The sequence below is a fragment of the Rattus norvegicus genome, chromosome 14 (genome assembly GCF_036323735.1).
Source record: "Rattus norvegicus strain BN/NHsdMcwi chromosome 14, GRCr8, whole genome shotgun sequence".
In the NCBI taxonomy this organism is placed as follows: Eukaryota; Metazoa; Chordata; class Mammalia; order Rodentia; family Muridae; genus Rattus; species Rattus norvegicus.
In genome coordinates, this window is record NC_086032.1 from 61,923,940 (window position 1) to 61,942,441 (window position 18,502).

Consider the following 18,502-nt stretch of genomic DNA (forward strand, 5'->3'; position numbering starts at 1 on the left):
CACACACACACCACACACACACACCACACACACACACCACACACACACACACACACACACACACCACACATCACACATACACACACCACACACACACACACACCACACACACACACCACACACACACCACACACCAACACCACACACACCACACACACACACACACACACACACACACACACACACAAACACACAAACAGTATACAACAGCAAACTAAGAGAAACCATTTTAATATCTGCAGGCTCACGCAGGATTCAACTGTGTGTGGTACAGTCTAGAGTGACTTGCTTCTATTTACTTCCACACACGGTGACTTTCGATGAGATGGTTAAGCTGAGCAGTATACATTCCTGAACAGTGCCAAGGATCCTGTTTTCAAACAGCTTTATCAATCGAAACATCCTCAAAGAGCCATTGGAGGCAGTGTGGCTGGGCCATCTGCACTAAAATCGCTTATTCAGAAGGTGTCAAAGCAGCCGAGGGCCTTGAGCCACAGGTTGCTGGTGTTCACATCTCAGCTGGGACGTGATAAAGACTGCATGAGCTGCAGATCCGCAAACAGCCTTGCAGGCTGGCTCTGCTCCTGCAAAGTCAATGGAGCCACAAGGTACTTCTTAATGGTGTCATCTGTTCAGGTTCTCCAGGGAGTTAAGGGAAGCACTGTCTTTGCACACAGTCTCTATCACAAGGGCTCTGGCTAGCAGCATGAGAGTTCCCTCTCAGCCAGGCTGCCACAGTGAGCCATCTATTGTCCTCACTGCAGAGTGCACAGGATGAAGATGTCCACTTTCCTCATCAGACTTGCTGACAGCCTCATTTCCTGCCAAACGGATCAGACCACACTTTCAACCCTATGGATAGAAACACAAATGCCCCATCAGAATTCATTGTTAAATGACTGAGCACACCCCCTTGATCCCACACAAACAGGATGATGTGGAAGCTGAGCCATGCAATTTCCATGGGCTGAGACCCTGAGATGGGTGAGAGTAGCCACTGCAACCCTGCGACAAGGCAGCCACGGCAGCTATGAGGGTTTTTTTTTTTTTTTCTTTTCTTTTTTTCGGAGCTGGGGACCGAACCCAGGGCCTTGCGCTTACTAGGCAAGTGCTCTTCCACTGTGCCAAATCCCCAACCCCAAGGGTTTTTAAAGGCTTAGGAACTATTCCCTACCAGGAAGAAATGGACCTACCCTAGACCCCCAGACTGCAGAAGTTTGGTTTTATTTGTTTGTTTTTGTTTGTTTTTTCTTTCCCTTTTTCGGAGCTGAGGACCAAACCCAGGGCCTTGCACTTTCTAGGCAAGCACTCTACCACTGAGCTAAATTCCCAACCCCAGAAGTTTGGTTAATAAGTTAGAAAACCTCTCATAATCAGAAAGGCACATCCCACTTAACCCTGATGGCAGCTTTGAGAACTTCTGTAGGAAACTGAATCCCAGAGCAAAGCTCACCCATAAACACTATCTGCCCATGAGGGTGGTATTTACAGAGTGCTTGGGATGGGCGGCTGCAAAGCAGGTGATCTGCTGCATACTTAATTATATTTTATGTCCACTTACCAAGTATAAAAGAGGGACCCAGAAATCCTGTGAAAAGTACTAGGTATTGAAATGTTAGCATGAAGTCTTGGATAGCCCTGACAAGACAGGAACTATCATAAACAATATCAGGTTCCAGAGAGAAAAACCACCCCCAATCCACAGCAAAGCAAACACTCATGCCACGTGTCCCAGAAGGGATCGTCTGGAATTTTTAAGTTTACCTGGTGGCTGCACATCTTCCTGGACGATACCAGCTCGATTTACAGCCTGCTCCTTCTCTGAGAAACACAACAGAACAAACACTCTTTAGAAAGGAGGTGTGGGCATTTTTTTTTTTTTTCTATTTACATGGGCCAATTACAAGGCGTATTTTGGAGTGTGATTCAATTCAGGGATGTCATTGCTTAAAGCTTTTAGGTTGTAGAAAATAGATCCTAGACATAAAAAAAAAAGCCACACTTCAAACAAAAAGCTCTCAACCAACATCTTTTCCCTGTGATCTCAGCATTTTAGAAAGGACACGCACAACAGAAAGAACAGTTTTGAAGAGCTGGTGGGTGTGACGACATTACAAGGGGAGCGCTGCTGCAAAGAAGGGACAGGCACAGTTATCAGGAAAACGGTGGCTAAAAACACTCCACTGAAGGACTGGACTCCAAGCTAAATATGCTATGTTTTTGATAGGAAATAGAGCAGAAAATTAATCTTTGGGTGGGTGGCTTTGGTTTGGGTAATTGAAGCTTCCCTAATTGATTGCAGGTGCCGTGCCAATTAGTGAGCTTGCTGTAGCTGCAGCAGCTAAGCCTGGCACTCTGGAGATGCACAACAGGCAGAGGCCAGGAGAAATCAAGCATTTTATGAGTGTGGGCTTCAAGTTCTCCATCACATCTTTCTAAGTGGTTTGGAAGAAACCTGAAGCCTGTGACAACAAAGAATTATTATCTTAAGTGTCTTGACAAATGGTGGCTTTTTAGAAGAAAGACGGGTGCCAAGGATGTTGACTCCTAAGTTGCAGTGATTAAATGCAGTAATCAGGCTTTTGTTTTAATAGACCGACTGCCTCTTACAGCCACTCTCAGCTCTCATTGCTATTAGGTCAGTCTGCCTCCTTCACAGGCCTGCGGCAAGAACAGGAACAGGGTTCCACCAACTCTGATAGTCACCAAACTTCCTTCAAACTGGTGTTGAAACAGAAAGTCAGTCCTAAATGACTTACCTGATAGTGTTACCAATACTAACTTTATCATCAATACTAACTTTATCGGGTGATGGGGCTGTGGGAATCTTGATGTCTACTTCTACCGACAAGGAGAAGACAAGTCCCAGTGGGCTACCTATTTCCACTGGCCTAGTGGGTTCACAGTGCCTCTCTCCAACTAGCAGGTTAACCGCGCACCTATGTTATGGACCTGCACATGCCAACAGACCTTCTCTAAGTCAAGGGGACAATGACACGTAACAACACAGGTGTGTTCTCATTCTAGAAGACATCACACTCTGCAGACCAGAGCCCCACAATATCGACAGGGAAGTTTCAAAGTATGGATGTCTCAAACTAGTACTTAGTGCCCAGCCCGAAAAACATCACACTGTCGTGAGTCTTGCCAAGAACAAAAATAGATTTTTTCAGACCTAAGAAATCTCTACTATTGTGAAGGCAGGAAGAAGTAAAGTTTGAAAAATAATTGTTATGAAGCATTCTAGATGCGCAGACAAAAGAAACTTGGCCATCCTAATGTACCAAACCCATTCTCTAAGAAGCAGGTACCACTGCAGAGTCCAAGATGCTGGCAGACTGCCAGGCAGCCCTGGGTGGAAGCTGCTAGCTGGGTGGTAGGGACAGAATGCCTAATTGTGCTGCGACCTTGTCATGCAGTGAAGACCCATCTGAGTGAGGAATCCCTGTCTCCACACCTTCCTGCTAATTGCTAATGAGGCTGGACGGCTCGAGATTTGTTCTACGTAGGCTATAAGCTCCTCATAATCTGGGCCCTGATGCAGCCACCTCAGTGGCTTGGCCTGGACAGGCAAGCTAAACTATTCCTGACGACTGATAACCGGTATTAGCTCCTGTCTAAATCCACTTGCTTCTCTGATCCACTAATGTTTTAATAAATACTCCGAGGCCAAGAAAGTCTTATGGAAATTCAGAAGATCACACAAAGACACTTTATTTGAGAATGCAGAATCTGCTAATGGGAAAACAGAAACCAGTCTTTCAGGATTTAACATAGTCTTCTTGATGAAGCTGACAGGTTTCTATTTCATTGTCACTGGAGGAACAGCAAACATCTATGAACCTCACGGAAACAGGGGAGGCAGCAGGAAGCTTTAGTTATGTGGGCAAATAAGCTAACTACTGACTTGAGGAGTGAGCAAGTTTGCATGTAAAATGCCTAAAACCCAACTGCAGACCCAGAGTTAGAAAATTCCCCACTCCAGGATCCCAGCAAGCTCAACTCTGCCCCCTGGTGCTAAGGCTGAGATTTGATTTGTAGTTTTAACAGGATAGTTCTCTCTAGTCAAAGGGCCATGGAATGTTATTAAAGCTGTTTATACATGCAGGTAGGCTGACTTTGTGTGGTAGTAAAAGAATCTTCCTAACTTTAAGTCTGAGAATGAGCAAAGGTTTGCAGTGGGAGATAAATCTGTTGTGGGACCTGGTACTGTATTTAACCCTGACCATCATACAAACGCAGACTCCCAAGTGTTTTTCTGAGGATGCTCTAATGAAGCACCAGCAGGCAAGCCTGCAGAGAAAAGCCAGACCTCATTTCCCTCTCCATCTCCTTCCACAATCGGCAGTCAAAGAAAAGGCAAGTCACAACCTGGCGTAATTGGGACAAATGGCAACATTTGGATATGGTCTCTGTACTAGACAGCTGTGCTGTATCAATATTAAATTTCCTGAATTCGTAACTATACTGTGATTAGGTAAAAGAATGTCCCTGTTCTTAGCAAAAACAGGCTCAAGTACCTAGGAATAAAAGCTCATAATGCCTTCAACCTACTTTTAAATGGCTCACAAAATAATGGTGATGACTGCAATCTAGTGAGTGTGGAAGGAGAGCAAACGCGGTGGCTGTTAACGACCAGCAAACCCAGGTGAAGGACACGAAGGTTTGTGCTTCTATCCTTGGATCTTTTCTGTCACTTGAGCTTTCTCTTAATTAAAAAAAAAAAGTGCAACTGCAAAAGAGCCAGATAAGAAAGTCCAACAACACACTGCCATTCCAGGATGGCTGTTCAAGTGTCTACCTGTTCACAAATAGCTGGTCAGATGTAAGGACTTCCTTGGCAGTTCCATTCTGCTGCTGCCACCTAGGCTCTGCAGTCCATTTACAGGAGAGTCCAGAACCCAAAGTGCACTGGAGCAGCTGGGAACTACAAACACCAAGTGGGAAACAGTGACCAGGGATACCAAATGGTCATAAATCCAAGAGGACACAGGGACAGAATGGTGACTGAAACTCAGACTGAGGAGAACAAACAGCTGTAGGAGCAAGTGTGAAGCAGCTGGCAGGGGATGGGGGGCCACCAGACATGGAATAGCAGGTGTGAAGCAGCTGGCAGGAGATGGGGGGGGACACCAGACATGGAATAGCAGGTGTGAAGCAGCTGGCAGGGGATGGGGGGACACCAGACATGGAATAGCAGGTGTGAAGCAGCTGGCAGAGGATGGGGGTCCACCGGACATGGGATAGCAGGTGTGAAGCAGCTAGCAGAGGGTGGGGGGGCACCAGACATGGGAGAGCAGGTGAGAAGCAGCTGGCAGAGGATGGGGGACACCAGACATGGAATAGCAGGTGTAAAGCAGCTGGCAGAGGATGGGGGTCCACCGGACATGGGATAACAGGTGTGAAGAAGCTGGCAGGGGATGGGGGTGGGGCACCAGACATGGAATAGCAGGTTTGTGAAGCAGCTGGCTAGGAGGACAGAACCACAGTGGGAAACAGATGGCTGAGATCAAAGGTACCATTTCAGAGTGGGCAGTGAGGGAACTGTTGGTGTGGGCCACACCACTGTTGCAGCTCACCTGAGCTGGAGACTAGTGGCCACTTCCATCACTGCTCTTTGTACTGTAAACACATCTACACTCATCAAAAGCAGACTGGATTCAGAGAGCTGTAAAGGGCCAGTTAGGAAACAGGACTTCAGCCTGTCTCTGCATTCTGCTCAATTACATGGTGAATGGTGTGAAAAGCATATTCTAAGTACCTGGGATGTGATAGGGGAAATGCCCTTACAAGAAAGGCATTTTGCACATCAAGTGATTTCTGGTAATCTCATTCTATCAGATATACAATACAATTTCAACTGGGGGCAGCAAGGCACAGCAGAGAGAACACAGGCGAGAAGCAGGAGAATCAGGTCTCCTCCAGCTCACCCATGTAACCATTCACCCTGTCGCTCTGTAACTTCACTTTCTTACAGGCACCCTGACAGGGCATTAAGTGGACGAGGTCAGGAAGTCAGGATCTGTGTCCACCCAGCAATTATCATGCAGTGACACTGGACAAGGCCAATGTCAAGAACAAATGAGTCTGGCCTTTCTGGTAACAACCCATGATGTTGTATTTCTGTCTATCGAACTAAAAGTAGGAAAGATCAAGATAAAAAAGAAAACAAACAAAAAAAAAAAAAAAAAAAAGCTCTTACTCCATCCTACTTCATTATTTGAGTTGGATGCCCGAAATACATGCTATTTTTACAGAGCCAGACTCTGAACTGGACTGCTTGTAGGATATAAAGACATGTCAGGCTTCAAGGTATGATCCACTAAGTACTCAGACAAACCCCACCAGCAGGCAAGAGGAAGAAAGAGAAAAAGCAATGCCGGGGCTCCCTCCAGAAGCACAGCAGAACTGTGGTTTCAGACCATCAGGCCCCAAGGCTAACTGCTACCTCCCCAAGAATTAGAACAGGACTTGAGCTATCGTGGATGGATTGACCTTGATCTCACTCCAGTGAACAACTGTTACTCAAGTCTTGACAAGTCAGTGGGAGAGCTAAAGATCACGTTCAATGTCAAAAGGAAGTGCACTAAGACACATTTGTCACAGTGGTCTGCTGCATAGCTATCACTGGGCTCTCTTTTGCTCTGTTTGACAGGGAGTCTTCCTTCTCATTCCCGCTGTCTACTGGAGCTTATCCTACTGGAGCGGAAATCATGGGGCCTACTCAGTCCTACACTCTCTGCCCGGCCCTAACTCCCCACAAGCAGGCTGGCCTGAGGGACCTGACACTAAGAACTGTGGCCCACTCACTGGAACAGCCAGATCTGAATGAATAACAAATGTATACAGGGTGGTCAGAGGCATGGGGGAATTAAAACGCAGCCGAGGGCAGAAGCAAACCAACAGCTCAGGGGGAGGGAGAGTCACAGGAGCCCAGCAAAGAGCATTCCAGGACGGACTGCCCACCTCAGCACTGACGAGAACCACCTCTCCCTGGGCTACTGAATCACTACTTATATTAATACAAACCCTTCTCGTAAGCATTCCATATGATGTTTATTCTCCCTATGAATGAGGTAGGACAGCTCTCTACCTGAAAGCTGCTGGACTCTCCCTGACACCCTGTGGTTCTTTCCTTCTACCATGCAGCATCAAACTTGGGTCAGCAGGTTTGGCAGTGAGTAGCTGGTGAGCCCTCTCATCAGCCTCATCAGAGGGCAGTTAGAAGATAACACTTGGACAATGTACTTCACTTACAGAGAGGGATTGCCATCCTGTGTCAGACAACAGAAGCTGTGACCTACTATGCACACCTCACCATGCCAGGACCACGTGTTCCCGCATCCATACCTATCCTTTCTACGTTGTGGGAACAGGTGCTTTGACTGCCCAAGGCCGTGTCTCCCTGAGCTCTGGAGCCTATGGATACCTTCCTCTATAGACTGGCCTCTCTCCAGCACTTCAATTTACTGGACTCTCCTGGTGTTCCCATGGCTCCCAGCCCAAACTAAAAGCAAGAAGCAAGACTACTCTTAGTCCCTCAGCCTGTTTCAAGGGTGGCCGTGCTCCTACCAATAGACACGTCCATTTAACAGACCATTCACTTACTCTGTGATCTGTAGCAATCTTCTTGCTCACTTCTTGTTCAAACCACTGAAAGCATTAACCATGTTTATTTTTATCATCTCTTTCATAGTCTAATGGATACTTCCACTCATCTCTACTATTTCTAAGCAACCTAGCTGGAGGCCACATCCCTTCTATGAAGAGCTGTCTTCCTGATGCTATGGGGGATCTCTTAACTTTAAGCCTCTCTGTGTCCACTCCACCTGAGACTCCTCTGAGGGCTTTTCCCTGCTGACCACTTATCAGCCCTTCCCATGCTGGTGTTCTAGGCACTCACTATGTCTTCCTATCCTGGATCACAGGCCAAAGCTTCAGTGCACACTGCCCAACCCTCCAGTTGTCCAAAATGGTACCTATTCATTCTCATCCCTTAAACTGCTGACTTCCAATTGGCTGTCACCATCACCAGGACCACCTTCTAGTTACAGGAGTTAGGGAGATGGGAGCCATTAAGTGCTTGGTCACCAGAAGGTGGCACTATTTGAAAGAATTAGGAGGTGTGGCCTTGTTGGAGTAGGTGTGGCACACACCTCTAGGGGGAGGGTACTGAGGTTTCAAAAGTCCAAGCCAGGCTCAGTGGCTTTCCTTCCTGCTGCCTACAGATCCAGATGTAGAACTCTTAGCTACTTCTTCAACACCATATCTGTCTGTGTGCTGCCATGTTCCCTGCCACAACAAAAATGGACTAGATTTCTGAAATTGTCATCAAGTTCCAATTAAATGCTTTCTTTCAAAAGAGTCGCCATGGCCATGGTGTCTCTTTACAGCGACAGAACAGTAAGACAAGGCTCATCAGTCACACGTCCTTGTGTACCAGTCCCAGTCCCTTAAGTGTTCTGATATAGGCTAGGTACCATTTCCTGATGCCAAAAAATGAGAGTGCTTTTCATTACCAATCTTTCTGCCTCTTTCTTCCCCCTCAGGTCCCTCTTCCCCACAGTGGTACTGAAGCTGGCCCACAGTGAATCTAGTCACCTTGTTAAAATACTTCAATAACCTCCACTGGCTGGACTCTGAGGATAGCAGTGGGTAACTGCAGGGTTTTAATTAAGCAAGCCAGATGACTGCCCTTGAAGGACAAATGGCAGAACCAGTGCCAACGACCCAGAGGGCTCCACATTTCCTAACAAACCAAAACAGGTTCCTATTACAAATTCTCACCAAAGAACTAGTACCAGGTGTATTTCAGAAAGACCTCAACCGGGGCCAGCAAGACAGCTCAGCCGGTAAAGCACTTACCATGCAAGCCCAATGACCTAAATCCAACCCCCACAGCCTATGTTAAAACAGGGGAGAAATGACTCCAGAGTTGTCCTCCGAAATTGACACACATAAGCTGCCATACATCCACCCTCTCAACAGCACACATTTCTTTTCAGCTTTAAGAAAAAGAAAATAATAATGCACACAAGAAAAGCACGAGGGGCGCATGGGAAAGACGAAGAGTTGGTGAGTAAAGATAAAACAGTGATGTTAGTGAGTAAAGGGGCAGAGAATGCTTGGGCTAAAACACTACACAAGATGCACATGGCCAGGACGGAGTGAGAAGGGTGGCAGGGGAAGAGACTGGGGTCAGCCCAGCTCTGCCCCACATCTAAACTGTACCAGACCCAAGTGACAGCTAAAATCCAGGCTGAGTATATGAAAGGAAAGCAGTGAAATACTATAAATACTGAGGATTGAAATGGGCTGAGAAGCTCACCTGCACAGCAGGCTCCCAGTTCCTGAGCATACGTTGAGCCAGCTGGACATGCTTAGGGCTGGGTCGCTGGCCTTAGGCACACAACTGCTTATAGCTCGTCCCTCACCAAAGCCCTCTTTTAAAAGTGCTTTTTGTACAATTCCTCATATGAGACTATACTAGAGACTTCTACAAGTAATGCTCTACTTAATTCACCCTAAGCCTGTAAATTCAGTTCAGTAAACACCATCACCACAGCCTAGGGGGCTGGGGGGGGGGGCAAGGTTCAGAGTGAGGAAATACCCTGTCTATATGTCATTCAGCTAACAGCTACCACAAAGGGTTATTATGAGCACTAAATGGCTTGGTAGAGTTGAAGTGCTTGGAAGGGTGTTAAAAATTAACTTCAGATAAAAATTAGCTGTTTAGTATGACTTTCTTGAAAGATTTAGTTACAACTTTTGGTTAAAGTTGGCTGAATTATTTTAATAAGCTAAAAGGTAAGCGGGTATGGACAGCCTTGGAGCCTGACCTGCCCGTCTAAAGCAACTTGGTCAGCCAAAGACTGGGGAGTATTCCTGGAAGCCATGTCTCCTCTTGACTCACTGATTAAGAGCTGGGCAGCCCTCACCCTTTGATGCTTCCTCACAGGTGACTTCTGTGCATCATGGAAAATTTATCCTGGATCCTATCTAGTAGATACTAATAACCTACTCACCTCCCCTTCTGTCCCTTAGCTGTGACAAGCAAAACCAACTCCAGATAGATAGCACACTGGCTAAGAACCATACCCGTTTTCAGAACTGGGAGTTTTCGAAGGGAACCCACAGCAGATCTTTCTGTCTCGAGTCCAACTCTAGAAGCTGTAATAAAATAGCCCGGGGCATGGACCCAGCAAGGGAAAAGGATGGAGACGAATTCTGCAGGACCCTACACAGCCCATGTTCCTTCCACACACGGGGTATGCAGAAGGACTTGTAGGCAGGAAGCACAGAGACCGTCTCAGTCTGAGCTGGTAAAAAGCTGCTGCCAGGGGATTCGTGTGTGTACTTGAAACTGCTTTGCCTCTGGAACCCAAGTGCTACAGCACTAGAGATGGTCAGAGCATTTACATGAAGCGTCAAACCGCCAAGCTTCAGCTCCGGCTAATATTCCCCAGGGGGCTGGGCTGGCCCTCTTCATCTTCAAGATGGTTCAGGTTCCTGGAGAACAAAATGATCCTCTAATGCCTCATCTCTCCTCTCTGACAGATGGCTTCAGATGTATCAAAGTGCTAATCCTTGCTGAGGTATAGGTCTCCAGGAAGGAGAGTTTGGCTTTTAGAATGATAGGACCTGAATGATTAAGGAAAAAAATGACTCCCCCGGCATTCACCATTGTCATGTGAGCAACCAGCTTAAAACGAAGGAAACCAGCAGAATCTAAAAAAACGATTTGAGGAAAAACTCAAAACCCAGGTTAACAGTTTAGCTTTGAAATATTTCCGCTCCAAGACATCTTAGGGGACGGCAATGATGCACCATAAAAACACCTTTCAACTCAGGATGATCAAGGCTCCCACTAAAGTACCATCTCAGCCTGGGTGAATGGAGGGGAGGGCTCTGCAGGCAGAAGACTGGGTTGGAACATTTCCCCCACCACTTACTAGCTGTGTGACCTCCATCTGTAAAATGGGTAGTACCTACCTCAAGGGAAGGCTGTGCAAATTCAATGATTCGATATATGACTAACCTGACACATTAAATATTCAGTATATAGTAACTGTGTGTGAACTAGTGTTAGTGTTGACCTGCTGTGTGCAGGCTGCTTTCATACACATCACCTCTGTGACCCCTAAGATGCTCCAGTTCTGTGGCTGATCCTGCAACTGATTATTTAGACTCTTAACATTGAAGGTCGGAGGTGGGGCCACTTGTCCGAGATCACCGGGCTGCACTGGGCGAGCCTGGACCCTGGGTAGCCTCACTCCTAAGTCCACCTCCTTCCTCAGTACTCCTTGAACAGTTAGGGTAGGGGCTTAAAGACTTCGGGGTAGCGCTGGGAGCAGCCACTGCGCGGGGTCAGAGGTCACTCACGGTATTCTTCCAGCCGCAGAAGGGGCCGGAAGTAGATAGGGTAGAAGGCGGCTCCGACCATAGAGATGAAGCCTCCGAATATGAGCGCGGTGCGCAGGTTCCGGGCCGCGGCCATGGTGAGAAAGGGGGCTGCAGGGCGGGCGAAGGCCCGGCACGCTCCGAAACCCGACTCCCAGCCTCAAGGTCGCGACCCGGCTCGGAAGAGGCGGAGCAACTCTCGCTTCCGGGATTTGGGTGCAGGGCGGAGTTTCTGGGCTCGGAGGCGGGGCCTGGGCTGAAAGACTCCTCGCAGTGGGGCGGGATCATCTGAGGGCGGGGTCTTCTAGGAAGGGCGAGGCATGGGGCGGAGACTCAAACCGAGCCCCGCCTCCTCGCCTCAGGCTGACTGCGTGGAGGGCGAGACACTGGGTGGCCCGTGCAGTCACAAATTTGGCTACACTCCTTTCTCGAGCCCCCTTTTGACCTCTTACTCGCCTCGGGTCTGCGTCCTTCCTTCTCTGCTCCAATTACCACCTCCTGTTTTACTCGTCTATTACCAACAACACTTTTTCACCCTTCCCCTTCATTAACATTGTGACATTTGTGATTGGTGACAGGCTAGAAGCATCTGAAAGGCTGAGCAAGTCACTGGGTCTCCCTCTTTGAAAGTTGTTTGTGGGCACGAGTCACAAAGGAACAAATCTCCTGGTTCGAATGGATTGCAAGGCATTTGCAAAATTAGTCACTGTGTCTTCTGAACCAGAGCAGCCTTTTAAGGAGGGTATTTGAGCACCCAAAGTGATCTAATTTTGATCCCTCATCCTCTCTGCTCTCCATGTTATGTGTGCTGGGTTATGAGGGGTTCCAGAAAGTAGACAGGAATTCCCAAAACTAACAGAGGGCTGCAAACAAAATCTATTAAAGCCTGGGAACATCACAGAGTCAGTGGCAGGTCCCTAGGGCTCTGGCTCTTTGCCTGGGGCGGAGCCTCTGAAGACTGACACCTGCTCCCTCGTCCCACGATCGCTTTCCCCCACCTCTGCACCTGTTCCCTTTTACAGAGCCTTCGTCAGAAGATATGATCTCCTCAGGGAGCTGGGCAGCTAAGACCAACATTCCTCTGGCCTTCACTCAATCCCTTAGAAATAGAAATGACAGCAGTAGCGAGGCTGGGCTTCACAGAAGGTATTTATCTTGACCTCAGCAACATTATTTAGTCCAGAGAAGATCAGCAATCTCTCAGAAATGATGTGGTGAACACAGGTCTTTTTCTCTGTAGTTTTGTAGTCGAATCAAGATTCCATCTACCTCTGGCTCTAGCAGCATATAAATCAGTCGTTCAATCTGTCAACAGATTTATAGACTATCTCACTATGCCCCCCGAACAGCAGGCAAAGTGCAAAGGGGGACACAAGATGAATAAGACATGACCTCTGCTCTCCAGGATCCGACCACGGAACAAATACATGAAAAGATAACTAATCCTGGATGCAGCCTGTTGCCGATGACTGATGTAGTCCCAAGGGCAACGGAAGTGCAGGGAGGAAGACAAATGACTGTGCAGTAAGATGACTGCTCCTCAGGCCCCCTCAGGAACTTGTTAGGTAAGAAGAGAAGATTGCACAAAAAAGAAGGGTCTTGTGCTACATGAATTAAACACAGGAGGGAAGATCTCCCAGTAGTGTGCACTTGCTATCTTAGCAGTAGAGGACCCATCTCTAAATGTCTTTGGGGAACAGCTCCTCCCCCACTCTTGATAGGTAAGTGGACCCTCCAGTCCTCACCCTGCTTCTTCCAGTCCCTGACAGTTAAACACATCCCCAAGCTGACCACGGCTCTTCCATTGTGGACTGGTTGGCCTATGACTTGAGCCAACGAAGTTGCATCCGCCAGGCCATGTGATTCTATCTCGGCTTCTACCCTAAAGCCAGATTTGAACTTGAGAGAATGAGTTGCTGGAGCTATGGGGCAAGGGACTGAGAACAGGATCAGTCCTGCAGGAGAGAAACCAGACAGTGATGTGGAATTTGAACCAGTCTTACCCAAAACAGCACCTGAACCTGTTGGGTTTAGGGTGGAAGCTGAGAAAATTCATACTTCAGATATGGAAGCTTAAAAATGAAAGCTTTATTTTCTGAGCGCTCAGGGAGGTGGCCAGTTCGTGGTCTGAACCGTGGCCCCAAAGGGAGATTGTACAACATTTTTAAAGAATGGGAACACAAAGCAAGAGGGAAGCTGGGGTGAGCTGCAGTGTTACCCAATTGTATTTTGACATGGGTTAAACAAGGTAGTACCTGTTGGAAATTGGGCCATGTCCAGGGCACCTGGCCTCAAGGTCCTTAATTCATTCTTTAGACATTAGGTCTGGAGCTCAAGGTCCTTTATTCATCCTCCAAGACATTTGGTCCAGAGCTCAGAATGATAAGGGGAGAAAGGAGCAAGTCAGCTGCATGCAGTTAATTAGGGCATAACAGGTAATTTGTTTTATATTTTTTACAACGTATGCACCTTTGGTTTAGATAACAGCAATTTCCATTTTCTCTACCGGTTAACAAACAATTAAGAAAACATTTGGAAAAGTGGGATAGTTCATTCCTAGGCCTGGGAACATGGACTTGTTTGACACTGCCAGCAAGACAGAGAAGTTGTCCTTGAGATGACTGGACTCAGACAACTGTCTCCTTACAAGTAGTCCCTGTGATGTCTGGACTCAGACGACTGTTTACGACAGAAGCTGTTCAGCTGTTGGGAAGTCCCCAGTTGCCCTAGAGCCTGGGACCTTGACTTTAGTTTCTCCCTATGATTAAATGGCATCCGAATAAGTACCTAGACTAAGTTTCTTTTGCTTGTTCCCAATGCTTCCTAGCGAAGCCCCTGTTCACAAAAGTCAGCTTGTGTTGAAGTCCTGTATGCAAGTGTGTGTGTGTGCGTGTGTGTGTGTGTGTGTGTGTGTGTGTGTGTGTGTGTGTGTGTGTGGAGGCAAGAAGACTACCTCAGTTACTATCTGCAGGGATACCACTCACCTCTTTTGAGACAGGATCTCTCATTGGCTTGGAGCTCATGAATTAGTCTAGACTGATTGGTCTGCTATCCCCAGACATCCTTTTGTCTCCGCCTTCCCAGTGCTGGGTTTATTAAGTGAATGCTACCACACCCACCTTTATTACACGAATCCTGGGGATCAAGCTTGGATCTTCATGCTTGCAAAGCAAGCACTTTATTTACTGAGCTATCTCCCCAGCCCCTTGAGGTTTTATCTTTTACAACAGGAATCCCAGATGAAGTGTCCGTGCATGAGATAGCCCCTGTTTCACACTTTCTAAGCTGCAAGGCAAGGAGAACATCTTTTGCATAGACCATCAAGAGCCTACATTCTCTCAGTGTCACATATTGGCTGTGGGCAGAACTCTTATAACTCCTTGTTACCCTGAAATGACAGAATAACCACTCAAGCCCCACCCACATGCCCTTGCAAATGAGATGCAAGATGTTGAAAGAATGGGCCATCCTGGTGAGTTATCAGGAGCTAGAACAGGAAGCTTTGGCAGATGAGCCCAGGTGATATAACAAGTGAATCCTGGCATCTCTGACCCCTTCATGCCAACCTAAAGGCACTAGTTTGGCAGCAATGGTTTCCCTACCTCTTTTGGTTCATTTTAAATGTCAGCTTGACACAACCTAGGATCACTTGAGAAGAGAGCCCCTGAGTGAGGTTGGCCTATGGGCCTGTCTATGGATTGTCTTGATCTTTAACTGAAGTAGGAATTCCCAGCCTACTTTGGGCAGCATCATTCCCTAGGCAGTGGGACAAAGAAAGCTAGACAATATGGGTGAATCTGTTTTTCTCTACTGTTGACTGTGGATGTGATATGACCAGCTGCTTGACTGCTGCCTTGTCTTCCCTAAAGCGACGGCCTGTGGCCTGACACTGTAAGCTGAAATAAACCCTTTCTTCCCTGAGTGCTTTTCTGTTAGGATATTTGTCACAACAGAAATGAAGCTAGTATGATGCTACCTATGCCTTTTGCTGTTTGCTAGGGTTATTCCCCAGACCTTAGCTGTATCCTCCAGTTCTACCGAATGCAAGTCCATCTCTTTGATCCCAGCATTCTCCCATTTCTGGGAAAACTCTACTTCCCCAGTTTTTCCTCTCCCACTGTCCTATCTATTCAACCTGTAGTTTTATTTTTGTTTTTATTTTATTTTATTTTATTTTATTTTATTGGTACCTGCTCTATGCAAAGCCCTGCCTACGATAGTTGATTGGGATAAAAAGAGGAATTGTTAATTTTTGAAAAAGCTCACCTGAGATTTATTGAACCAGGGCAGGATGTTCGACACTGAAGGTGAAGGTGGCAGCAGCCTCGAATACGACAGTAAAGCCTGCTGTCCTTGGGTGTTCCCAGCAGGGTAGGGGTATAACGTCGCACTGCACGTTTGCCTCCTGGTTCCTGAGAGCTCCTGGTGTTCTTTATGGAATGTCCTCTCAGTTAATACCCTTGCTGGGACCATAAATCCAGGAGCCTGTCACTCCCTAGGAGGGGCAGGGCTGTCACCAAGTCTCACCCACCAATCGTCCCAATTATTATTCCCCAAGCCTTTCAGAGGTAGGAGGTGAGGCTCACGGCAATGTCTTGATTTTTCATTGCTGTAACAACATACCGGACAACAGTAACCAGACAAGACAAGGCTTATTTGGGCTCATAGTTTGAGGGTACAGTCCAGGAAGCGGGGTCATGGCACATTCAGTCAGGAAGCAGACAGAGCCAAATGGTGGTGCCCACCTCAATGTCTTATGTTTTATTTTTAACTCATTCCAGGACCCTAGCCCACATTCACGGTAGGTCTTTCTTCCTTAGTTTATCCACTTAAACCATCTAGCTCCGTAGAAACAACCTCACAGGTACTCCTAGGGCATGTTTCTAGGTTTTTCTAAGCCCAGTCAAGTTTTTGGGGAACATTGACCAATATGCTTGCCCAAGGTTACATGACTTGAAAATGACAGTGAATATTCTACTTCTGGGGTCCATCTCTTAACTCCCAACCTAAATCACCCGGCAAAGTTGTGTTTTCTGGTGTGGCTATGCGGCACATATGGGTCCTTTAGACCCAATGAACCGAGGTTCCAGACATGTGCTGCACCTGCGTTTAGGCCATTGCTACATTCCCACCACTCTGCCCACTTTTCAGTAGGAACTGGTTCTTTGTATCAGCCTTCCCTGTGATCAGGCACAAAGACAGTAAATCCTCAAGGGAGAGAGACCCACACAATGGGGCAGGAGTTACCCAATTGAGAAGGAAAGTGGTCGTAGTCTCAAAGATAAAAGGGACCATAGCATAACCAGTGGACATCGGCAGGGACACACTTAGTCACTAGGATAACAACACCCTCTGCACTCTGGAAAGGCCCTGGCTATAGCAACCAAGTCAGGGGCAGGGTAAGAGATTAGTGCCTACCTGGAAAAGTACTGTCAGGAAGAGGGCATCAGTGAAACTGGATGCTCCACCCCTAACACCTCCCCCCACTCCCCCTCCCAACCTCCCCGCCTCCCGTGCTTTAACCATGGGAGTGGAAAACCTAGGAGAATCACCCAAGTGCCAAGAATGAGGCAGTCTGCCTTTAGAACTCCAGTGTTCTCCTGCCCTAGAGGGAAAAGTGGTTTGTAATACACCTCACGTGCCAAACTGTTGTTTCTGGGGCCTGCCATAAAAATGCTTCCTTTGTCGACAACACTTGGCAGAAATTGTGGAGTACGTAGGAAAAAAGGACCTGCAATGGCGACTCAAACTTTGTTCGCCAAGCAAAAAAGCAGTCGGTCTAGCTCTCCAGACACACCAGGATCTGGCCTCCCTGTATCCTAGGCATGTACAGAAAAATACCAGGCATTTCTTTCTTAAGGCCCATGGATAGAGAGATTGTCACAGGTAATGGCACAGTCTAGGAGCACCTTTGTCCAGGATGGCATCTCTAGACAAAAGAACATACTGGAACATTGTCTTAGTTAGGGTTTTACTTCACCATGACACCATGACCAAGGCAACTCTTATAAGGACATTTGATTGGGGCTGGATTATAGGTTCAGAGGTTCAGTCCATTATCGTCAAGGTGGGAACATGGCAGCATCTAGGCAGGCATGGTGCAGGAGGAGGCAGCTAGCAGAATACTCACTTCCAGGCAGCTAGGACTAGGTTATCAAAGCCCACACCTACAGTGACACCCCTACTGCAATGAGGCCACACCTCCAAAAAGTGCCACTCCCTGGGCCAGACATCTACCAGATCTTCTTTGTCTCCCTCTCCAGAGTGTCACCTGGAGACTTTACTGACTCAGAAATCTGTTTCTCTCCTTCATTAGTGAAAGTCTGTTCAGATTATCTCCCTCTCTGTGATGTGACTCCAATACCCAGAATCCTCCGTTCAGAAAAGACTCAAGAGTAAGGCATTCCTTTTGACGCCCTTTTCTCAAATCTATAATCTGTAAACCAGGACAGTACCTATAATCTCGACAACATGGAATGTTCTTTTTCCTCAACCTGGAAAGTCAGAACAAAAGTGGGGTGCCCAGGGCACGGGGTGGAGGGGGCGGGGAGGAGAGACACAGAAATAGACAGCCAAGAGGAATGGCTGGAAGAGCGGGCTTTAGGACCCAGGGGAGTCCTCTTCGGCAACCTCCCACCTGAGCAGGCTCATTTTTCTTGCCTCTAGCTGTTGCTGGCAGCTTGTCTAGCACCTGTCCCCCGGCTGCTGCTGCAAATCCACAGAGCTTTCCAGGTCTACCATCTTAATGTTAGAGGGACAGAGTTGGAGAGATGCTAAGTCTCCTTTAGTTCCATAGCTGGCAGTGCAGGGGATGGAACCCAGGGCTCCGTGTCTATTCCAGCCTCTACACCGAGCCCAATCCTAGCCACCCAGACAGCTCTCTTGCCATCCCATCTTAGGGCGCTCCAGAGCTTAGTGAGCGGAGGAGCCCGGGCCAGAGAAAGTATGCGTGCGTGTGTGTGCGTGCGTGTGCATGTGCGTGCGTGTGTGTGTGTGTGTGTGTGTGTGTGTGTGCGCGCGCGCGCGCATGCGTGTGTGTGTGTGAAAGTATGTGTGTGTGCGTGCGTGCGTGCGTGTGTGTGTATGTGAAAGTATGTGTGTG

The 18,502-nt window shown here is 47.6% G+C and overlaps 1 protein-coding gene across 2 annotated transcripts; it reads right to left on the bottom strand.

Annotated features, from left to right (window-relative positions):
- Positions 1-215: 215 nt before the first annotated feature.
- Positions 216-11,691, bottom strand: Smim20 (small integral membrane protein 20). Of its 2 annotated transcripts, NM_001134639.2 has the most exon segments (3): positions 216-852; positions 1,765-1,821; positions 11,383-11,593. In NM_001134639.2, coding segments are annotated over 3 exon segments (210 nt in total). In that variant the 5' UTR covers positions 11,498-11,593; the 3' UTR covers positions 216-814.
- Positions 11,692-18,502: the final 6,811 nt, after the last annotated feature.